We start from the raw sequence: 25,149 nt of genomic DNA on the forward strand, positions 1-25,149 counted from the left end.
GTATTTGGTCTCCAAAAATATTCCACAGGTTCATTATTGAGATCTCAGAAAAACACAGTGCTTCAGGGTGATTTCCTATTCCATTTTTTAAATGCAAAATTGGACTTCAGTAACAAACTGGTGTATCTGCTGACTGTAGAGCTTCACAGTTGAGCTGGAATGCAAATACAAGTATACCAACAAGAATATAAATGTGCATCTTCGCCTGAAATAAACAAGAAACATTTTCCTCTCTTGGACTCTTTTATGTCTTGCAAAGGAGTTTCTTTTCAAAAGTCTGTTGTAAATTAAAACAATGATTTGTCCACATAGAATCTATGCTTCTATAACAAGTACTGTAAGGCAATATCACATATTTTGTACAAGGGCTAGTGCCAGGACAGTAATGACAGAAAAAAAGCAAGAAAAGAGCCATTATTTTTTTTACTTTTTAAAAGTTATCGGGAATAATAATTGATAAAACACTAAATGGCATTACAGTGTGAACAATTTGAGGTATGGAGTAAGCGCAAAAGCTGAAATGTCACAAGTAGGCATTGCTGCGCATCGAGTGATCCAGACCTTACAGTCCCCAGGGACATCCGCACGGGTCACCGCATGTCCTCTTCCTGTCCCACAGGACACGTAGCTCCTCTGCTGTGTGCTGGGGTGACGACAGCATGTCCAGGTAGCATTCTTTTTCGCAGAGCCAGCTGGGGTCCTGGCCAGAAGAGGCGTTAGTTTAACATGCTCTGTCGCCAACTGTTTATTTTGCCCATTGAACAGACTGCAAACAAGCCTGTTGTGGAGACTAAACAACACAATGACACGCTGAGGTGGTATTCAAGCAATGTTTTTAGGGGCAAACATTAGTACTTGTTTGAAAATTTGCATGACATTACCTCCATCACTGCCCTTTCTTTGTTTGCACTACTCAAAGGAGGATTATATCCAATTTCTACTAAACTTTTTGGTAGGTCAGAGGCCAAGGACAAATACAGTACATTATAGTGATTTGTTTTCTTTCATTTTTTTCCCTCAATTTCTAAGTGAATAATGCATGACATGCTATTGATGGCTATTTAGAAAGAGGTACAATTTAGAGCAGATCCCAATCTAGATTGTTGTCTGCGCTCCACTGAGTGACATTGGAGTAATTACAGAATGTAATCCCCCGATAATGCTAGCAAACCAAATTCGGTTGCATTTTATGCACGACCAGATAATCCTAATAACATTTTGGACATTATTCAAAATGTATTCGGCATATGAGGGCTAAATTGACTTAAAAATGCCTTTCTCTGCCCTCTCAATACATTTTATTCAAATGTGAAATGTATTTTATTACTGATATCGCATCGTCTCACGTGTGCCATCTGGTTTGGAATGAACAAAATATGCATTATGTTTGTCTACTTCATGTTTGATGTTCTCATAAAACGATGGTACGTTGTTAAAAAAAAAGTAAATGAAGGTGACAACATGAAGGATGAATGTGGTTTTACATGCAGCACGTTGTAAAGTTTTGGCAATCCAACAGACCATTTCACTAGCTTCCTCTTGATTGCTTACCTGATATTTCTGTGGTCCAACAGCTGCCATCCATATCCCCATGCTCACATCTTCTCCCTGAGATGACACATTGATAAGCTCCCATTTCATGCGTGGTTTCCAGCAAGGTGACTGATGTTCAACGAGTACCTGGTAGGCCTTTAAACTCTCCGAATTACTGGCGAGCCACTGCACCAAGTCACGTGACACCACATAGCCAGATCCGCACGCAAAGGCCGGGTAGGCGGGACTGGCGTACTCCAGCTCTTGCCACTTCCCAATCCGATCCACTGCCCAGCTCTGTCTGAAACTGGTTCATAAACTGTCTTGGTACATCTTTGGTGTTTTGAGCACAAGCATAACACAGAAGCAAACGCTACATAGTACGTCACCAGTCTGTACTTACTTTCCCCACCAAAAATTGCTGCGCTTGAGTCCTTTGTGCTCAATCTTCATTAGTACAGAGTCCACATCAATATAACAATCGTCATCTGTCTTCAGGAACAAACGGAAGTCAATGTTTCCCACTGACCTGTCAAATTGGGAATTCGAGCATTTTTAATAAAAGTGAAAGAACACAAACAGAGCACACATCCGCTTAATACATCAAGATATAGTCCAAAATGTGGCTCACCAACATTGATATTGTGATGGTATCGAGGAAAAAATAAGTCAGTAGACCTACAGATAATTTCTTTTAGTCCCACAGTAAGGAAATTTGATATCATACAGGCGACGCGATGGGAAACTGGAACTAACACGCACAACTGGGTCCTTCTGAAGGTTTCAAAGTAGAGCATGACATTAAATGTGAAAATATCAGTCAATACCTCAAAGGCCAAAATTTGCGCTAAAACTTTTAAGGAATGAGGTGTTATTTTTATATTCCATAAAGCGGCAAATTCCTTGAGAGGAGATTAACTACTGGTACATCTTCAGCTTTTAGGGCTCTTTTTCAATTCAACTACAATGAAAATAGCGTAATTGCAGAATTTAGCAAATTCTATTTGTATTTCTATTCAATACGCGACTTTACAATGGTATTTAAGGACTTGGGTTAAAAAAAAAAAAATGCGATTTTTAAATTGTAGTTTTACTATTTTGCCAATAATATCATACCTTTCCCAAAATATCCTGTGTGAATACAAAAAGATGAAATGTTGTCCATTATTGCCAAGTCAAATTGTGGACAGATCACAATGAAATTTGATAGGTCTCACCCTTGGTCAAAAGTTTTAAGAGTCAGCCGGATGAGAAAGCGTCTCAAAACTTTTGATCGCAGGTGTATATTTTAAGGATATACAGTATACGCATCGATCCTCAGAGCTCGATTATTATTGTCTCAGGGCTGATTAATTACCGTAATTTCCCGAATATAACGCGCACTTTTTTTCCCCAAAATCAACTTGTAAACTCATGGTGCGCATTATAAACGGGTACATGGATGGAGACAGAAATATATATGTATTACATATATATATAAAGCGATTTTTTTTCATTGACACGGCCACGTTGTGTTGAAGAAACGTATGCGGCGACCCGTTGCCGACCATTACGGTACGTGACGTCACCATTTTGTTTCGGTAATACTTCACACTAATCGGCCGAATGATTTCGTCTGTGTTAAATTCTGCTTTTTTCACTCTTCATAAAGCACAGAATTTAGTTTCTTGAACTCATTTGAGTCGACGTTTATTGCAGCTCCACAATTCGGAGCATAACAAATGTAAGGACACACACTTCCTGTGTCCGTCAACTATATCGGTCCCTCGGGAAACTCAAACCCAAATAACAATAGTTCAGTAGTTTTACCGTATCAATCCATGGAAGAAACATTTATTCATCATGAGGAAACGAGCAAGTTATACAGCAGCCTTTAAAAGAAAAGTCACATCCGTTTTGTTTTCTCCTAGATTCTAGTAAGTTGGAGAAGTTGTCAAATCATATTATTACCGTAAATATTGTCAGTTTACTGTAATGTTTTGAACTACCAATGTGCTATGCTTGTGCTGTGTTTCACCAGTCAGTAAAATGACATCTCTGTATCTGTACACGAGCTCTGTTTTCTTGTATTCTTCTATTTATTGGTGCTAAAATTAGGGTGCGCGTTATAAACGGGTACAATAATTTCCCCCAAATTTTACAAGTAAATTTGGGGTGCGCATTATACACGGGTGCGTCTTATATTCGGGAAATTACGGTACATGAATTAATTGCGAACTTATTCTTGCCAGTAGGTTTAGAGTTAGACAGTAGAGGGCATTCTTTTTTCTTTGGTTATGCTTTTAATGTCTCTGGCAGATGGGACATTTAGGTAGAGAGAGCCAGGCAGTCGCAGATTACTTTTAACGTTTTCTTAACGTTCATTCAGTTATTTTAAGCATTATTTTTCATATTTTATATAAATAAATACATGTATACATTAAACATGTTAATAAAAACAATATTCTTGTATTTAAAATGAATTCAAACAGAAATATTGTACATTCAGCTTTTATCCTGCACTCGCACACACAGACGAAAAAAATATTTGATAGTATATTGAAATGAGTGCCCTGTAAAGGATTAATTTAGGATAATAAATATACAATTATTAAATACCACAGCGATGAGAAATATAGGTATTATATTAGGGGTGTAACGGTACACAAAAATCTCGGTTCGGTACGTACCTCGGTTTTGAGGTCACGGTTCGGTTCATTTTCGGTACAGTAAGAAAACAAAATGCAAAATATAAATGTGCTAGTTGTTTATTACACACTTTTGTGCTTTCAACAATAGGAACAGTAGCCTATACAAAGCTAGAATTCTGCTCAAAAAGTAGCGGGTATTTAAAGATAATAATCCAACAACAATTTGCCTTTCAGACCCCGCGTATTGGTCAGCTTCCTTTCGTCAAATAATAAACTCTGCCGTTCTTTTCGCGCTTCTGGGCCGCGTCTAACACGCGGCCACACTGCGACTGGTGCGCATTGGCTGATTGACTTTAACGGCCGCGTTTCACTGCGTTCTCGCGGCGGCCACGTTATTGCGGCGTTGACGTTTTTTACTGTCCTACCGTGTTGGTCCTCATTATAGTAGAGAAGACGGAGTAAATATAATCTACACAAAGAAACTGTAACCCGATCAACTCACAGCCTCGAAAAGTAAGGGTTACATCACGTCAGGAACGGAGGCGTACCGAACCGAGCACCAAGTGCCGAAACTGTTCAATACGAATACATGTACCGTTACACCCTTAGTATATATTAGTGCAGGGTTTTTCAACCACTTTTCAACGACTGCGCTGTGGCGTAGTGTCTGGTGTGTCGTGGAAAATCATCCACTTTCATCTAATTGCTCTCAAACCTTTTTGAAAATAAATCCACAAATGTGCCGTTTCCGATTGTCTGCACTGTCCAATGGTCGGTAATAATGTAAAACTCTTATCACCGGATGGCAACAGGCAGCGAATTGCTTTGTTTAGTGATGCGCCAGGTGGAGCTGACAGTAGTATTAGCCGCTAGCAAAACTATAATGATTAGAGCAAAAGTTTTTTCAAAGATGCTAACTCAAAACTGGACACTGGACATAATTCACAGATGCACAGATGAAGGCTCAAGTACGAGTGACAGTCAAAAGAAAGCAGAGTGTTTCCTCTGGCATGAGGCAATATAACGAAAGCCATCTTTAAGTGGGACTTAACAAAGACAAAAAGAAATGGACGTAGCCGGATTAACCATTACGAGTTATGATACAAACCCCATTACAACAGGCCCAGGTGTCACAGTAAGTGAGTAAAAGTATGATTATAAAATGATTTCTATTCAATACGTGACTTTACAATGGTATTTATTAAGGACGTTTTCCTGGTGGCGTGCCTTGGGAATTTTACAAGGAAAAAAGTGCCTTGGCTTAAGAAAGTTTGTAAAACACTGGATTAATGACATGAAATTATTTGCGCATCTGGCAAAGGGATCTTCCAGTAGAAAAAGTTAATACTTTGTATTTTGATCAGATAAATCCCTAACGAGCTACAAATTGTGTTCACTGATTGATTAGGCCCTAATATGTGAGTGTTTATCTTACGTCTGGATAATTGATGACACTGTCGCACTGATTACAACTGTGCCTCTGACAGCGGGACACTTGTGAGGCAATGACACACTTTCATTTTAGATGGCTGATTTCCTTGGAGGGCCTGGGCAATTTGAAGATGGAGAGCAGAGTCATTAGCACTTGGCGTACCATTTGTAGAACTGAAGCAGTTTGGAAGGCACGTTCCTGTAGGTGTCCACTACGTCAACGAACACCATGTCGCCGTGCCTTAGGCTTTCTTGCTCCAAGGCGGCGTTCTCCTGCCTTAGCCCCGAGGCATGCTGCTCCATCCTGGCTGGACGGCCCCGCAGGTGCTCAGACAGACTGCGCCGGTCTGACACACAGCGGTTGCAAAGGTTCATTGGTGCAGTACAAAAAAAGTCCACAAAATATTACAAAATGCTTTACTTCTGACTACATAATAGATTTTTAAAGGGATACTGATTTAAAGCTGGCAATAGAAAAACAATATGAGAACAAATATAACAGTGAAGTGTATTGTTCATTTTTTGCAGGGTATTATTAAACTGCAAATCTGAAATAGTTCTCCCCGAAGTAGCTAGAATCTTTTTGGAGCTAAACTAAAACCTAACGACCCGCAGAAGTGTGAAATCAATAATAGAGCGCAACGAGATTAGAGGTGTGTGAGAAGGTAAGAGCCCTGAGGCTAAAAGAATAGAATCACTTCACCTGCCAGAGAAAACAAGCTTTTGAAATGTTTATACAGGGAATTGGAACCAACCGTAAATGGTAAAGGTGAATCCTCCGGCCAAGCCAGGAAATCCAAGTGCACTTCGATGGGGCAGTATTCCTTCTGCAATCTGTGGTTTGAAAAAGAAAAAGTGGGACTTCAGAGCAATTTTTGTATTTTAACTGTACCTGACTCAAGGGCAGCCCCAAATGACTACTATAATAGACAACTAATAACCACTTAGTTTTGCGAATAATTGACTAATCAGTTCATACATCCGTCACGTCATGTACTTTTTATGTTACAAAAATCAGGGAGTATTACTGTATTTTTTATTAGTCTTTTTTTTTTTTTTTTTAAATTTTTAAAACTTATATTAAAGAAAACAAAAGGTGATAAAAAGAGCATTTTCTTTGTTTTATTTATTTAATCAGATTTATTGATTTTTCTTATTTTTTTACTGTTTTGATTTTAAAAGAATGGAATTTAAAAATAATAAATAAAAAGCGAATACTTCATGTTTTTTAATTTGTTAATTTTATTCAAAATACGTATATTTTAATTAAATTTTTTTTTTTTTTAAATCATTCAGTTTTTTTACACTTAATATTATTTTTTAAATATAGTTATAATTTTAAGTTACAAATTTAAATTGTAAATATTTAATTAATAACAAAATATATTTCAAAAAATATTGCTTTTCCACTTATTTTCATTTTTTATTTTTTTAAGTAAATAAAGGACAATATTTATTATTAGAAAATTCCCTGCCATAGATAGCAATCGAATGATCACTGCTATCCCTCCCAGCCCAGATGGATTGGACGTCTATCGCTGTCAATGGCAGCCAATATGTTAAGAGATAGTTGGACCAGTCAGAGATTAACGTCTCTTAACGATTAATTGACCATTAAAATAGTTGTCAACTAATATGATAATGAGTTAGTTGACGATCAGTCTCTGCAGGGTTCAACAAGCAAAATGTAAGACTTTTTAAGACCATAATGAATAAAATCTAAGACCCATTTAACAAGTAAAAGCGGGACTGAAAGTTATGCATGTTCTCAATAAAAGTAAAGTCAATAGATTTTTAAGACCTTTCAAAATTAAATTTAAAGCAACACTAGGTAACTTCTCAGTTTTGGGTAGTTTTGCTTAAGGAATACTACGTTTCCCATGAGGACCAGTGCACAGTGTTGTAAAATCCTGATCCCCTGGTTGCTTGCAAATGGACTGAACAACATTTCTTTCCAGCGGCTGTGTAAAAGATGAATAGCAATGCGGTAATTCATCCAGTTGTGGCCAAACATAGCATATAACGATGTTTAAAATCGAAATGTTTGATTTGTACCGTATTCTCCCATATTTATGTCTCCTCGGACAAAACTTGTCTCTTTTGTTGCTCCGCCATCTATACAGAATTCGTGCAAAAGCGTTCGCATCGACTTCCGTCTTTATAGCGAATGAGGAAAGGCAAAAGTGACGTATGCCGTAACGCGGGGTTCCTGCCACTCTCCTCAAAGTTATTTAGCGCCTGTGAAAGCGATACAAACCACCTCAAGATATAAAAGAGGTGTCATTTAGTTAGTTGTCAGTTGACATATCACAAATGTTTTGAAAATATTTTAAAAGGTTGAAAAATTACCTAGTTTTGCTTTAAGACCTTTTATGAGATTTTAGGACAATTTTCGACATTTTAAAGCCTTAAATGCAAATTATTGTATTTAAGATTTTTTGGACTTTTTATACCCTGGATCAGTCGATTAATTGCGGCAGCCCTGCCTGACTTTTCTACTTACAGAAGTGATCTTAAGTACGCCTCCTCCATCGTTAAGCTGCACACAGGACGCATTGACTGTGGTCAGTACATCAGAGTCTGAACTCTCCCATACTAGCGTCCCCTCGAAGCCCTGGAAAAGAAGCAGACTTTGTTTTTCTCATGACCACTGTGTTACTAAAAAATTTAATAACATACCTTGGGCAAGATAAACTGCTCCACTGGTTTGTACCATATTCCGCTTACAAGGGTCCCTGTGCTGATGGGGTTGAAGCGAGCCGTTACTACAGCCTCCTGGAAAAAGACCGCGCTGTTCATTAGGAGAGGCTATTTTCACCTGAAGGCTGTAAATTGAGCAAGAAAACTAGCCACCTCCTGATCCAGCTGCAGGAGCTTTACAGTCACATTGCTCTTAAGTTCAGGCTGGGTTCCTCGGGGAAACACTCCCAGCCTGGTGATCACCACCGGATGGAGCACTTTAAAATCCAGGGCAATAGCAGACACATCAGCAGGGACCAGCACAGCAGGGTCGTTCACCATCACAATTTCTCTCTCAGCATCCTGTCCTGCCTCTGAGTCAGAGTGCACAGAAAACACTACGTGAGCAATATTACAATGCAAACATGCTGACCTACCCCTTTTTTATTTGTTAGGGAAATATCAAGTGACAGGATAAGACCAAAGCCCCCTGGTATAATGATTTAACTGCGAAAAATTCAGACTCAAACTGTGTGGTTAATGCTGAATTGTAAAATAGTCACATTGATATGCTGGAGATCAATTAAAAGATTGAGGATTATTAATGGGAGCCGAACTATTGTTATGTTGAGTTGAGCAAATGTCGCCATGTGTTGAATAGAAGTAAAAGATTAGTGTGTTTGTGTAAACACAGACAAGACGTCAAAGGAGAAACATTTACCATCTCCAAGGCCATACTAAAAAGAAAAACATACTGGTAGTAACATACATTAAATGAAGCAAGTTGCAAACTAAGAGAGTAATGTTAAATGCTACAGAATAGCTTTTTTTCCTATTGAAACAGTCAGAATTTTCCAAGACACATTCAAAATTACCACACAGGCCTAAAGCAGTTTCTGTCTCTTTCCAGAGGTCCCCACAATATATATATTGCTTAACATTTGTCTTTAGTTCTTTCTCGGGAGTAGATTAACTGTTTGCAATAATGCAATTGTAATCTTTTAAGTAATCTTGCAATTTTTAGACTTCATTCTCATATGTTTTTTTTCCCCCTATTGGCCCTAATAATCCTCATGACATGTTCACATGGAAGTAAATATGTTTAAAGTTTAAATTTCCAACACTCAATTTTTTTCAACATAAAAATTCAGGCGCAAATAATTGTCACAAAAATTGAGCCACGGAAAACACTGTTGCAAAAAATTCACTCACAAAAATTGAGCTGCAGAAAATAATTTGAATACTGAGTTTCTTTGCATACACATATAACACCATTTACCATTTGCAGTCGATTTTTTTTTTGCCTTGAAAATCTCATCTTTTCAGCATCAAAATTCAGCTGCAAAAAAATATCTAGTCGCAAAATTGCAGCCACAAAAATGTAATGGTGAAAATTCAATTGCATAAAGATTCAGTAAAATGTTTTCTGGCTGAAATGTTTTTGTTAAAAATTCGGCTACAAAAATTGCAACGAAATGTTTTAGAGACTGAATTTTCACTACTGTTTTTTTTTTGTTGTATAAATTATACACAGCTTTAATTCTGAAATTTGCAACAATTTAATTTAAAAAAAATTGGTAGAAAAGTTTGCAGGTTAATTTTTTGCAGCTGAATTGCTTCAGATTTTTTCGTGGATGAATTTTAATGCTGAAAATGTTCTGTGTTAGAAATTCAAATTCAAACTGTGGTGGCACAGATTTACTTCCATATGTTCACCATATCCTCACACAGTAAATAAATTATGTATATAAAAAACCTAGATGTGATGCCAAAGACACTCCACAAAGAAAAGACATACTGTATTCTAAAGTACAGTTTGATAACATAAAAACCAGGAGAAGATTGTGCCGACTTATAGAAAAAAACCGACATAAAAAGCCAACAGCACAGTGTTATATAAAGACACATAAAGTCAACACTTCATTGTGCAATGCTAAAAACAGAATAGTGTTCTTTTTCAAATGCTCGTAACACTTGGTAAAGTTTTGGATCATTTGGGATAGTTTTAAATCCTTTTAAAACATTGATATTATAAATATTTGAATACAAATATGTATAGCTGGCAACTTAGATGGAAAACTCAGACACAGATTGTCACGTTGACACATGAAGTGGGGCTTGGTGCATTGTTGAGAAGCTACACAAAGGAAGCAGACCTTGGGAAGATAGACACTCAGCAGACTGTACTGAAAATAATTATTTTATAGCATTCTGTGTGTGCAACATCCAAAGGCGAGCTGACACAAACAACGTCGAGTATTCACAATTTGATTGAAGCACAGTTATATCCCCCGCTGATCTTCAGAAATGTCAGTTTTCAGTATTGCTTTGGACAACTGGTTTTCAAGAGAAGCCACGTTTGGTCAGACAAGAGGGCAAAATTACACAAGTGCTTCTTGACATTTCGGAGTTAATAGATAGGACTGGTGGCAATAACCTGAAAGACACCTTTATGACTGTTATTGGGAAACCAATTTACAGTCATCAAAACTAGTTGCAAAGGGCAAAAACAGTGTGATGGGATCCATAAGTGGTCTTGCAGGGACATGTCAAGATGACTTTTTCTTGTATTTCACTTTGATAGCCCCGACCTGAAAATGACTGCGAAACTGGTTTTACAGTTCTTCAGTGTCCCGCTGAATAAAAGCAGAAACAACATAAGTCTATTTTATGTATCAAAAGTAAACTAGAGCCTATTACCAAAAGACCTTTTCCAATGAAGTTGCTACAGTATGGTACAATGGTCATTTATTTATTTAGGCAAATTAAAGATGCTCTAATTGGTCGATTTGCTTCAATGAATAGTTATGAGATGCTCATTAAGCCTGGTATTTTGGTTTGTAATCACATCATCAATCAAAACATTTAATATGCAAAGAGCCAAACAGGATGTTCATGTGCATGCTAGGTAGTGGAATTAATTCCAAAAGCAGCTATCACCGATTATCATGAATGCAAATGTAGTCTTGATGGCTATGACGATTAAGTAATTTATTCAATAATGTTTTGGGATAAATACACAGAAGAAAAATGAAACAAAAAACACTAGTGCATTTTCAAACAAACTGATCAAAGGTAACTCATTTTTAACACCTCCATGAGTTGTTCTAAATGTTATTAACCTCAAGTTTATCAGAGCCTTGCAGGAATAGTGTTAGTGCTAATTAAAATTCCGACAGATAGCTTTATGAATGTTTATATTAGCCACAAAATGGTGACTGAAACATTGACTGAGTTTAAAAGGGAAAAAAATGAAGACAACATGGTTTTGTTTCTACATTCGAGGCTATTTCGGGGGAAAATACATCACAGTTTTTTTGGGGGGTAAACACATCTCTGGGCCAGTTTAACTTTACCTGAGAACAGTGGGTGGTAGACAGTGAGGAGGGTGACCTTCCCAATCACACAGCAGGCGTATAATTTGGATAAGTGAGGTAGGGGTGAAGCAATTATTTTTGCCAGCCTTTTTTGATCTAAAGGACAGTTTTTTTGGTCAGTACCGGGAGTTAAACCAAAATAAAGTCCTGAAACAGAGTAAGGATGTAACAACGAGCCTAAAACCAGCTTTGTTCTTGACAATATTATTATTATTATTTTTTTTTTTTTTTTGCAGGTAAAAAGCATTGTTGGACCCTCTTTCGACATTCGTACAGAGTCTGAAATTTGAATGCACCAAAGGTTGTATGGCACCCCAACTATCACTACATCAGGAAACTTTTCACTTGATCTGAAGCAATTTAGATCGTGTGCCACTCTAACCTTCTTCCAGAATCTGGGTCCTTGAGTCCCAGATGTAATGCAAAATTGACTTTCATCTGAAAATAGGACTTTAGACCACCCAGTTTTTTCCCCCTGTTATTAGCCCAGGTAGGATGCTTTTAACATTGGCCGTTTCAAGAATGACTTGACAACAGAAATGCAATTCATCTTCATTAATCTTGAAATTCCTTGAGAAGTCACAAATTCAAAAACTGATTGTCACCTTCTTGAGTAATGACCTTTATACCCCTTTCCCATTGAAACTAGTGGGTCAACGCGCGTTTTTCCAAGCCGATGCATCCCACTAGCAATTGGCATTTGGCACCTTTCCCATTGACGAAAAAAGCCGTGTCTTTTTTTTTTTCACCCGTCTAACCCCCACCCCTCCTCAGCCGTGCGTAAGGTGCGTGACGTCACCACGCTAAGGTGCGCTTCGACAAGTGCGACCGAATTCATTCAGTTCAAGGAAGTTAACAATGCAAAGCAACATGGAAGCCTCCTTTCTGTTTGTGTTCTCTGTTTTCCTGCGTTTTACTGCCCGCAAAATGGTCGAAATGCAGCAAAGGATCAACACTGTGCTTGTGCTGAGGCAACGTAGGCGACGTAAATTTTGGTTTGAAATTGAAAGGAGTCGTGTACGTCACAGGAGGAGGAGAAGAGCCTTTGTTTCGTCTATTATGGCTATTGCTAACGCTGCTACACCGACTGTTCTCCGTATGTGGATCCGGGCTAGAGCATATGGTTTTTGTTTTTTGTTATGACGCATCACGTACTAGCCTACGTCACCACGTAGATTAGGGTGTTGACTGTTGACCCGGGGCTTTGCTTTCACACTGCATGGCGATCAGAGCCGAGTTGATTTTAACGCGGGTCGCTTGGCGGGTTGATTGACACGGGTCGAGGCGGGTCGCTGCACCTTTCCCACTGCCACCAAAATCCGATTGTTAGTGGGTTGACACGGGTTTTTTGGCCAGTGGGAAAGGGGTATTAGAGTGACTGGTTTCTAGACATTAGCAGTATTCTCCATGATTGCACAGGCTACTGAATCAGATTTCAAAATAATTTCCCATTAATTAGCTGGTTAGTGCAGTAGTTTGCAACATTTACCTTTTTCACAATTTTCTTTCTTGCATTCGTCAAAGCCATACTCATTATATCAAGATAAACAATGGATTAAAATATTTCTGTTAACCGTTTAGAAAGCAAGTGTCTTTTCGCTATTTAAAAACAAAAAACATTCATACTTACATCCGGCGTCCACATATGTGGTGTGGCTTACATTATTTTTCAAAATTATCATTCTCATAATCATTATTTATACACTTTTGAATAAATTAAATGTGAAACATAATGAAATGTGAATAATAAAAAAAAATTCAAGTGAATAAAACCAGAAATTGTGGGGTGGCGTGGCTGAGTGATAGCGTAGTTGTCCCCCAACCCAGTGGTTGTGTGTTCGATTCTCTGCCCACAAACACTCCCAGTCAAAATGGATTGGACGTCTAGCGCTGTCAATATATATTTCTGTCTCCATCCATGTACCCGTTTATAATGCGCACCATGACTTTACAAGTTTATTTTGGGGGGAAAAAGTGCGCGTTATATTCGGGAAATTACGGTAATTAATTTTTAAGCTGTGAGTACTCGATTAAAAATTTTAATTGTTTGACAGCCCTATTTCATATATATAACTTTTTGGATTAAACTGGGGAAAAAACCTTTCCATTGTCCATCGCAATAAGCTATGATTTCATTCAAATTGTCTACAAAATGACTGCGAGTACAGTAAGTACACACAAGTAGTTCGTTAAAAATATTAGTGCAACGTCAATTATTTTGTTTGGATTTGAAATTGCTAGATACGGAGCAGAAAAACAATGTGCAAATTATGCTGGTTGAAAATTGCTGCACTTATAGAAAACAATTTAATTTGAAGGTAAATGCGAACCAGCGGTAACCTGTGGTGGAGATTTGCATAACTCTTCTTTCGTGTGGACTGTGTGGCTTTGCAGATTTGTTGTTTTGTTTATTTCCCACTTGCTCTAAATGTCGGCCTTGGAAGCAAAAGCTTGTGGGCACATCTTTTTCTCTCTCCGAACACAAGCTTTCATCAGGCAGAATACAAGTAGACAAACAACCATTCACGCTCTCTGTATGTACTTGGAATGTAAAATCAGAGCACCCAAACAAAGCTCACATAAGCATGGAAGAACATGTTGAAACATATTGTACGTTGAATAGATATATTTAATTCACAGGCTATTTGAATAGGTTTGCTGATGCTAAGTGACTGAAAAAAAAATATCTTGCTAATTTGTGTCTGCCCCATCAGCACAAATCCATGGTTGGTGAAATTTTAAGCTTCAAGTGTATTTTCAAGTCAGCTAATTATATGACCAAAATCTTTAAGATTAATGCAGCGCAGCCAAATGTCTTCAACCAGCATTTATTAGTCTGTTTACGGAGTCAGACAAGAAGTCAAATATTGAACTGGATTTTAAAAAAATGGGCAATACCTTTTACTATTGTACCTGTGAGCATCAGAGCATAGAAGTGATTAGCAATTACAGATAACACCGTGTCTGGGGGAAAAGTTCTGGAGAAATGAGACATCATCGCCATGACCCATAAGCTTGGCAAAGCCTATTCTGATGAGCTGTAATAATGTTTTTATGAAGGCAAGTAGTGATGCACCTCACTGAAGCCCACAGACATAAACAATTACCTACCAACTGACTCTGAGTCTGTTCAATTATTTCATGAGACATGTTCTAGTACTTCACGCCTTACATCAGAGCAGTCGCTTAAGCGGCAACATTGACTGTGGATTTCTTTCTAAGACCATGACTACAGATAGAAAAAGCAGTGTCCTTGAGCTGCAGGCGAGGTAGAATAAAAGGTGTTTTATTCAGAATACACATTCATTTGCTTCTCTCGAATGAAGTTGCTGCTCAACGCCTCTGAAGTTAAAAATTTGTTTTACATTACATGATGTATTTCTGTTACCTGGCTCGGTGATGTTGAGTAGGGAGCAGGAGTAAGGATCTTCTCTGTCCTCCTCAGGGATGGGACACCCATGTTTGCCCACAATAAACTTCACCCCCACTCTGGAATCAAGGACATACGATTGTTTGACAAAAGCTTGTCTATCAATCCACTTCCAGTTACCATGGTTACTATAGGGTTGATACTAGGGTCACCCCGCAGCATCTGTGATTGTGGTATCAGAGGGTGAAGGATGTGGACAATATTGCCCGTCGGTCAGGTAAAGAAAATGAGACTGGATATTTGTTGCCAGCTGCAGGCTTTGTTTTCACTTATAGAGTAGGTGTTGGATAAAAACACAAGTGGGAGTTGAACCTTACTGACCTGTGCTTGAAGTGAGGGTGTTGGTGCAGATAGCCCAGCCAGGTGTCCCTTATGGCTTGTCGCAGTTTGTAATGCTGCCTGGCTGATAGCACTCCCACCAGAACTTCATAGGATGGTACCACCCCATCTGCAATAGACACAAAACATCCATGACCAGTGCGTTTAGTGCTACACGTCTATAAATTTGATGATAGTGATTTACATCAATTCTACTTTAATGACGATATTAAGCGATAGAAGATGCTGAGTTCGTGCACACCACCTAGCAACGCCCCATATCGCTCAGCTGTCACATTTTTAACAACCTAAAACATGCACTATCTTGCAAACTCAAACTAAAATTCCCCTATTACTTCCCTAAATTCCCTTAAAAAACACAACACCATTAAAAACAACAACTGTGTTAGACGATGCGCCGCGGTGAGGCAAAAGTTAGTCAAGCGCCTGTGTCCACAAAGTTGCCCGGTTCGAAGGGGTGAAGCTCGGCTGTCAAGCGTCAAAGTACCCGAGTGCGTGTCGTTGTCCAGCGGCGCTGAGCACCGTTGTTGAACCAACCACAAGTGCACCAGTACGGCGAGAGCACAGGGCAGAAGAACTAGCGCTAGTCTCCGCATGGACGGAACGCTTCATTCACCCGAAGTGGCGTCGAGCTGAAGCGGAGAGGAGGCTTATCCCGAGCGGCGGCGTTCGCACTGAAGACCGCTTGGAGCCGGGGATTCATTTGAGCTCCGCAGCTGAATACTTCTCACTTTCAGCACCGCCTCATGTCTGCCTCTGCTTACCGCGAGAGCTGCGCCAATGGGAGGCGAGGAACGTTGCCGAACTGCATTCTGGAAGTTAGAGTTCACAGTCAAGCTTGCTGAGCACAAACGATGGCATTTAAAAGCCATTAAATAAAGTCAGGGGTGTCCAAAAGTTTTGCAAAGGGGGCCATATTTGGTGTGGTAAAAATGTGGGGGGCCGACCTTGGCTGACGTCCTTTACGTAGAACAATATATTTAAGCAAATTTTAGCAAGCCATTCTGTGTGTCACATTTGCTTTATTATTTTTTTTAATTAATAATTTCAACAATCTCGCAACTAGCCTTTGTGGCGTTCTCTTTTGACTCTCGGGCTCTTGCGAAATACTGCTGCTGTGAAATTAAACTAGCTTCAAGTTGCTTCAATTTCTCGCTACGTCTCTTCCCTGGAATCTTGTCATACATGTCAGCGTGTCTTGTATGGTAATATCGCCTCGCATTGAACCCTTTGAAAACAGCGACTGTCTCTTTGCAAATGAGGCAGACACAGTTTTTGCGTATTTTAGTGAAGAAATAGTCAATTTTCCACCTATCCTTGAAGCGTCGGCCGTCGCAGTCAACTTTTTTTGTTGTTGTTGTTGATTGTCGCCATTTAAGAAAATTGGGAGTAAAGGGTCACATGGGGTAATGTTTCTTAGAGTGCTGCTGCCTTTTACTGGGTAAATGAGGAGCAGCATTTAGTGTGTAAGCTACTTCATATGCTGGTAGCAGTACTGCTGACCAATTTATTAAGTCTGTGTGCAGGCCAGACGTTATTCATTTTATGACAGAGGCTGGGGGCCGGATGAAATTTGGCCCCTGGGCCGGACTTTGGATATGTCTGAATAGAGTCAATTAAAAATAAGGACTATGAAATTTAAATGTAAAAGGTAAACATAGATTTTTCCCATGCAATATCATTTTTGATAACTCACGATTTAACCCCTTTATAACAGGGGTTGGGAATCTTTTTGGCTGAGAGAGCCAAAACACCTAACATATTATAAAATGTGACTCCAAGAGAGCCATACAGAGTGTGTGTGTATATAGAGGTGCATGTGTGTATATATTATATAGTCGTTTATTTGTGATTGATAAAAATCTCAGTTGCGTACTCACCACTTGGAAAATAACAAATAGGTACATGGATTGGCTTTGCGTATATTTCCTGGAAGTGGAAACCACAACCAGGGGGACGTATGCATCATAGTGGCCAAGACAGGTGGAGTCTCTAAAGGTAGCAGTTTCGTGAGTCTCACTCTCCTGGAAGTGGCAACAATTTGACAGGCAAAAAGTCATGAAAGTGAAACCGTCGAACCGATTACACGCCTGTGTGACTTGCAATACCACACAATTCACTTTCGTGGTTTAATTTTCCTCTACGCATTTTTATGGACTATACTATACGTTATAGCCGACACTGCTGCTTAAGCAGAGACTTAACGCGTGAGGCGAGCTCCGTAATGGTAAATGGAGAGTACTTATATAGCGCTTTATCCACATCGTTACAATGCCCAAAGCGCTTTACATTAGCACACATTTACCCTTTCACGCACACATTCACACACCAATGGTGCTGCTGCCATGCAAGGCGCTGCCAACCCATTGGGGGCAAGTTAGGGTTCAGTGCCTTGCCCAAGGGCACTTCAACAGTGAGCAGTCATAGCCGGGAATCGAACTGCTGACCCTTCGGTCCCAGGACAACTCAAGCTACCAACTGCGCCACGGCTGTGCAATCTCCATGCAATCCGCGACCACCAATGGGAGCCGAATTGAAGCATATCATTGCAACGTACGTTTGAAGTGTCCAAGATCACTGTGAGAATGCGCCATGAGCTCATCACAGCTCATTCATGTCAAGCGAGCCGGTTAGTTCCACGTTTAAGATTACAGGTTGGTGGAGAGCCAGATGCACTCATCAAAAGAGACAGATATGGCTCTGAGCCATAAGTTCATGACCCCTTCTTTATAGGCTAAATGAAGTTTTTGTAATTTAGAAAAACTTCACTTCATTAAGAACTGGCATCCACATACAGCGGGGCAAATAAGTATTTAGTCAACTACTAATTGTGCTAGTTCTCCCACTTGAAAATATTAGAAAGGCCTGTAATTGTCTACATGGGTAAACCTCAACCATGAGAGACAGAATGTGGGAAAAAAAAACAGAAAATCACATTGTTTGATTTTTAAAGAATTTATTTCCAAATTAGAGTGGAAAATAAGTATTTGGTCACCTACAAACAAGTAAGATTTCTGGCTGTCAAAGAGGTCTAACTTCTTCTAAAGAGGTCTAACGAGGCTCCTCTCATTACCTGTATAAATGGCACCTGAATTAACTCATTATCGGTATAAAAGACACCTGTCCACAACTCAGTCAGTCACACTCCAAACTCCACTATGGCCAAGACCAAAGAGCTGTCAAAGGACACCAGAGACAAAATTGTAGACCTGCACCAGGCTGGGAAGACTCAATCAGCAATAGGTAGAACGCTTGGTGTAAAGAAATCAACTGTAGGAGCAATTATTAGAAAATGGAAGACATACAAGACCACTGATAATCTCCCTCGATCCGGGGCTCCATGCAAGATCTCACCCCGTGGCGTCAAAATGATAACAAGAACGGTGAGCAAAAATCCCAGAACCACATGGGGGGACCTAATGAATGACCTACAGAGAGTTGGGACCGTCTGTGGTTCGCTAGAGAGCATTTGGATGATCCAGAAGAGGGCTGGGAAAATGTGTTATGGTCAGATGAAACCAGAATATAACTTTTTGGTAGAAACACAGGTTCTCGTGTTTTGAGGAGAAAGAATACTGAATTGCATCCGAAGAACACCATACCCACTGTGAAGCATGGGGGTGGAAACATCATGCTTTGGGGCTGTTTTTCTGCAAAGGGACAGGAGATCTGTGTAAAGGAAAGAATGAATGGGGCCATGTATCGAGAGATTTTGAGTGAAAATTTCCTTCCATCAGCAAGGGCATTGAAGATGAGATGTGGCTGGGTCTTTCAGCATGACAATGATCCCAAACACACAGCCAGGGCAACAAAGGAGTGGCTTCGTAAGAAGCATTTCAAGGTCCTGGAGTGGCCTAGCCAGTTTCCAGATCTCAACCCCATAGAAAATCTGTGGAGGGAGTTGAAAGTCCGTGTTGCCCAACGACAGCCCCAAAACACCACTGCTCTAGAGGAGATCTGCATGGTGGAATGGGCCAAAATACCAGCAACAGTGTGTGAAAAGCTTGTGAAGAGTTACAGAAAACGTTTGGCCTCCGTTATTGCCAACAAAGGGTACACAACAATGTATTGAGATGAACTTTTGGTATTGACCAAATACTTATTTTCCACCATGATTTGCAAATAAATTCTTTAAAAATCATACAATGTGATTTTCTGTTTTTTTCCCCATATTCTGTCTCTCATGGTTGAGGTTTACCTATGTTGACAATTACAGGCCTCTCTAATTTTCAAGTGGGAGAACTAGCACAATTAGTGGTTGACTAAATACTTATTTGCCCCACTGTACATCCCGCCATGATATTAACATATGGTGTACAAGTGTGGCCTGCGTCTCTTAAAATGTGTTTTTATTGATCATTTTATTTTAGTTTTAACATATACTAATTATATAATTGTAATATAGAAATTAATAAAGTGTTAACTGAAAATAAAATTGATTAAATTAAAATCAAATCAAATAAAATGAATAAAAACAGAAATAAACACTGATTACTATCAACAATAAGTCTATATATTTTCGTTTGTTTGTTTGTTTTTTAATTTCATGGTGGGCATGTCCAGAGGAGAGATATTGAGTATATTGGCAAAAGCATGCTGAATTTCCTGATGCCAGGTCTTTATGGATGTAGTTAATGAGGACATGAAGGTAGCTGGTGTGAGAGCAGAGGATGCAGTGGACAGGGCCAATGGAGACAACTGATTCGCCGTGGCGACCCCTGAAGGGAAAGCCAAAAGGAAAAGAAGAAGAAGAGTATTTAATTCATTGCCAGCCATTGATAACATATCATAATAACATTATGATAACATTATGTTCATTTCAACTGGGAGGACTGACTGTGAATGCTCATCTTGTAGTGACATTGACAGCACTGTAAACATCCAATCCGTTTTGACTGGGGGGGGGGGGCAGTCAACTCTGATTGGACTTCTAATACCATCAATGGAAGCCAATGAGTTAAATTAGTGGCCTATAAAGGGTTAAAATAATTTCTAGCGAGTGTTGGCTCAGGCTTTTATGCAATCGAAATGTTTTTCAGCAGCTTTAATTAAAAAGGACCACAACAGTTAAAGGTCACATAACAATGTTTAAAAATAATAGAAAAGATATTTATTTTACGTGTTTATTGTGATTTTGCTCCCAAAAGTTTATAGCATTGGCATTCAGTACATCCGGGTTCTATAAGTGGCATCTTCATCTACACGATTATAAGTCGCAGGGGCGGAGCATTGAGGGGGGCACTGTAGGTGTGCCTGGGCCCCTAGGGGGTCCGGATTTTGGGTGTAAAGGAGGTCATGGTGGGCGTGGGTTGGGTGTAAAAAGAAAGAAGAGTTTTTCTGCTCGAATCCCCCATGTTTGACAATTGTCTAGAGGGGTCAGTGAAAGTGTGGATCGTCTTGAGAGGTCCACGAAAGTGCATTAATGTACGCTAACAATTTTTTGGCTCGTACCCCCCAATTCGTGTTCACATTTGTTCCACCTCTGGTAAGTCATCATCTGTTAGGCTGTATGAGCAGTTTTTTGGTTCATTATTTTTACTATTTTACCTGTAACACATAACATAAACTGTTCTGTTTCTTCAGAAACTCTTCTTAATTTTGTAGCTAAAAAAAATACACATTTTAAATTAGGTGATGCTTTTTGTAATTTTAGATAATTTGAAAAATAAACAAACCAGAATACTAATTGGAAAATAATTGCAGTTACTAGAATGCATTAAAAGTTCACCTTTGTTTCTGGCAATATTAGCTAAATCCTCTTTTTTTAAAAAATCTATTCCTCAATGTAAAAAAAGCATTAAACTTGTAGCTTTAAGACACTGTACAACTTTTTAAATGATGGCCACAGAGTGATGCATATAAATCATTTCAATGCTACGTGCTGTGTAGACAGCGATGTTGTCTGCTGGTTGACTGACTGCCAGCTGTTGTCCTGGAGAGGAGGCGAAGACCACCACGAGTGACTACCTCCACACTGGTAAGCCCTTCCTTGACTCGATTTGAGGTGTAAACTTGTGTGTGTACTTGTGTCAGGGGAAACACAGGCAGGGAGCTTCATTTTATCTGATCTCAGAACGTAGAAATTGTGAAAAACACCCCACAGGAAGCGTTTAATATTAATCTTATCAGAAATCATTGCTATTTCATGGAATTTGATTGCAGTTTGAGGGCTTGCTGCACAATTATGAAAATAATGAGCTGGCACCAATTCTAAGTACGATAACCTTATGTCCTGGGGATGATTACTTCCCTGTGAATTGTGCAATTGCTTTTATATTCATAAATATAAACATGAAGTGAGTTTTCTCTTTCTGCACTATTTTTTTCCCTTTCTAAGAAAGTTGCTGTTTAAGTTTGATAGTGGTCTAACGTTCGACTATTGTTTTTATGTAAAATATAGCCACACAAACACATCTTATTATATATCCAGGGTACCATACTAAAAAAAAACGTGTTTGAGTAATTTCTCATACTACTCAGGATTCTCTATTCAGTTTCTAGACTACTGTATTGCCGTATTGGCCCAAATATAAGACGGCCCTGTTTATAAGACGACCCCCTCTTTTTCAAGACTCAAGTTTGAAAAAAGACTTTTTGAACACCATTATTAATTTTTAAATTAATTTTTACACAGAAAATATTTACAATGCATCTGAAACAAATGATTATAAAAATATATTTGAGAGAAAAAGCAGGTTATTTTGCCTCATTCAAATCTTAATATCTGAACATTTAAATATGTAAACTAAAGTGCAATCACATTCGTAAATGAATGGCTTCTGGTTTTTGAAATGTAAATAAACCAATCTATTGTGATGAAACAACAAAATTGCAATCACTGCATTAACCATCAAAGTGAAGTCTAACTGTAACTATAGTCTTGAAACAAATCTGAATAAGAAAAAATATTGCAATAAAATAATGCAAACTGGTTAAACTTGAGAGTAACTGTGATCTGTCATGACAGAACATCGCTTCAATGATATCTGGCGCCATCAAGCTTCGTGAATGGGTGTAACGTCTAGACCGCGAATATAAGACGACACCCACTTTTTCAGTCTTATTTCAATGCATAAAACACTGCCTTATATTCGGGCCAATACGGTAAAAGTGCTGTAGAAATCAATACGCCGCACCCCTATTGTAAAATATGTGATTTTGAACGGCATGCTATGATATGCAAGTACAGAATTATTCATAATCCTCATTTTATAAATCAAATAAACATGGCTGTAAATTCTTACAAAACTTTGAAAGTCTAGTCATAGTCATGTCTCAATACATTTCAGTAATGTTGATAGCATTTTGCATTTTAATAGAAAAATCTGATAATAGATCGCGATTGTAAGGCTATTTAAAAAATTTAGATAAGACTATGAATACGTTGATGACAATAATTCACCATGGGTTGCAAAATGTTATGTTACATTTTCATGTGAAGCGAGCCACCTCCTAAGTACACACATAATTTCTTACAGATATATTTTTCAAAATCCGAAATGAAGCCGAGCAGTGTCCTGCAATAGAATGCATTCGACCTCGGCGGTTCTATAGTGCAATCCATCTGCACTTGATAAAACACTTGAGATTTCAGAGATAATAAATCAACGTGCGAGGGGAACGACAGAAATAGTGGATACAAATCAGGACGTTATCGCTGACATCAGCAAGCTATCAGTTCCTTGAGGAAAATATTTCAAGACATCTACTTGACTTTGCTCTAGTTTTTGTTTATGTCTGACTAGTCGTTAAATTCCTAGATGTCTTTTTTTTATACACTAAAAGGCTGTGTTTACAGTGCCTGTGACACAAAAAAAGCATGTTACACGCGGTATTTTATGCTCCTGAATGAAATGAGCCACTTGGATGTGTGCAGAAGTGATCGATATATTTATTCAATTTTTTTAATCCTGGGCTACGAAAATGAGAGACTTCCGGCCACGGTCTCGGATTGAGGAAGAAGGTGGAAGTGACGTTAACGGGTGACATCATCTTCACTATACTGCCATACTATTGTATGCAAATGGACTGCGGATTCAGCTGATTTTGCGGATTAATTCGTTTACTTTTCGCGTCACAACAGCCCAATGGGCTGTAGGCTTTTGTTGCTACACCCAGGAGAGTGGTCTCACCCTTTCTGGGGTTTCAAAAGATCATGTTCACTACAAAGAATGGGCAAAACAAGTCTGACAACAGAGGGACCATTGGACGGACGAGGAAGTGAGTAAGCAACGTGTTTTATATTATGTCAAATACTGGGATCATGGCACACGTTTTAAAAAGGAGGTGGCTTACATTTTCTGGGTGACAATGGTCCCTGTCCACCGAGAAGGCGGGAGTGGCTGCCGCCTTCAGCCGACGACTGGTGGCTTGTTGCACACAATGGTCGCCGGTCGATGTAGGCGGGAGCACCCGTGCTCGGGCAGCCATGCACTCTCGTCTCCGGTTCTCGATTGTGGCGAGACTTTCACCCACCTCGGCCCTCTTTGCATGCCCGCCTATAGTGCGCTATCCTCAGCTTGGGCCCGGGGAGAACCCCACTCTCGTGTCCGGTTCTCGATTGTGTCGAGACTTCCACCCCCCTCGGCCCTTTTCGTGCGTGTGCCCGTCTATAGACCGCTACACTCGGCTTGGGTCCGGGGAGTCCGCCGCTCTCATCTCCGGTTCTCGATTGTGTCAAGACTTCCACCCCCTTCAGCCCTCTTCTCGTACCCGCCTAGAAAGCACTATACTCGGCTTTGGCTTAGGCAACCACACGTTCTGACGTTGGCCAGTTTGTCCACTGAGAATTCCCCTGCTGCATCCCCCCGTGAGGAGCACTGCCTACCTGCTGGGGCCGCAGCAGGGGAATGACGATCTGAAACTTGCTCGCTGCCAGGGGCTGGCTGATCGGTGAAGGCAATCACCCCCGCCGCCGTGTGTGACATGAGTCGGGGTAGTTTTGTGTGATTTTTCGTGTTCGAAAGGCTAGGAAGAGACTTGGAAGAGCCACTGAGTTCGGGTTAGCGTGTAGCCTAGCTCTTAGTCTCCGAGTACCCGCAGGGAAATGACAAGAGCCGGACTAACTTCGGTGGCCTAATATACAGTTCGGCAGTGTTGACTATTATACAGTAATTTAGCCCTGTCAGAATAATACAGAATAAATGCATTTTTAATACTTCATATTCCATTTAGCACAAGACTGTTATTTGTCATGACTACACAATTTTATTTAGCAATTGGGGAAAAATACTTAGATACAAAAAAATTCATGTAAAATATTGGAGAGGTAAAAACAATGATGACATTTTGCAGTCTGCTCTCTGTCGCCTTTTTCTCATTCTGAATCTTTCTCCTCCCATGTTTTGGCCAAATGCAACTCAAACATACATGGCTGTATGTCACATACTTCCTCTGGATTGACGATATCGTCTGAAAAATCCAGACCTTAACCAGATCGCAGAAAAACGCTTCCTCCTCCATTGGGCTCAATGCTAAATCCGCTGAAATTGCTCATACTCTGACATCGTCACCCAGATGGAGGCGCCAGAGCGCTATAATGACAGTAGGAGTTAAAAGACAGATTTAAACGCTCATTTCTCATCATCGGCACTTTGCCAAATTGTTGTATATAGTCGAATCGTCACAAAATATTATTTTAATTCCAATAATAATGCTATTTAAGATTTTTTAATGGTGTCACATGCACATAAGAAATAAATCATATTTAAAAACCTTGTCTTATTTGTAT

The 25,149-nt window shown here is 39.4% G+C and overlaps 1 protein-coding gene across 1 annotated transcript; it reads right to left on the reverse strand.

The window, feature by feature from the left end:
- Positions 1-39: 39 nt before the first annotated feature.
- b3galnt2 (beta-1,3-N-acetylgalactosaminyltransferase 2) lies at positions 40-16,161 on the reverse strand. The gene is made up of 12 exons (XM_057848505.1): positions 15,907-16,161; positions 15,402-15,528; positions 15,039-15,139; positions 8,448-8,647; positions 8,274-8,369; positions 8,098-8,208; positions 6,350-6,428; positions 5,758-5,941; positions 1,937-2,062; positions 1,681-1,840; positions 1,552-1,608; positions 40-700 (listed from the first exon to the last, which is right to left on the reverse strand). Exons 1-12 carry the CDS (start codon positions 16,013-16,015, stop codon positions 563-565), a joined length of 1,488 nt encoding a protein of 495 aa, XP_057704488.1. The 5' UTR covers positions 16,016-16,161; the 3' UTR covers positions 40-562.
- Positions 16,162-25,149: the final 8,988 nt, after the last annotated feature.

This window comes from Corythoichthys intestinalis, chromosome 10, assembly GCF_030265065.1.
Source record: "Corythoichthys intestinalis isolate RoL2023-P3 chromosome 10, ASM3026506v1, whole genome shotgun sequence".
Taxonomy (NCBI): Eukaryota; Metazoa; Chordata; class Actinopteri; order Syngnathiformes; family Syngnathidae; genus Corythoichthys; species Corythoichthys intestinalis.

Excerpts from the sequence above, each read along its gene's own strand:
- b3galnt2 (XM_057848505.1), bottom strand. The coding sequence starts at position 16,015 with ATGCGGAGACTAGCGCTAGTTCTTCTGCCCTGTGCTCTCGCCGTACTG. Across the intron at positions 8,209-8,273 it reads AGCAGTTTATCTTGCCCAAG|GGCTTCGAGGGGACGCTAGT; the intron begins GTATGTTATTAA and ends CTTCTTTTCCAG. Across the intron at positions 1,609-1,680 it reads AGAGTTTAAAGGCCTACCAG|GGAGAAGATGTGAGCATGGG; the intron begins GTACTCGTTGAA and ends GTGTCATCTCAG.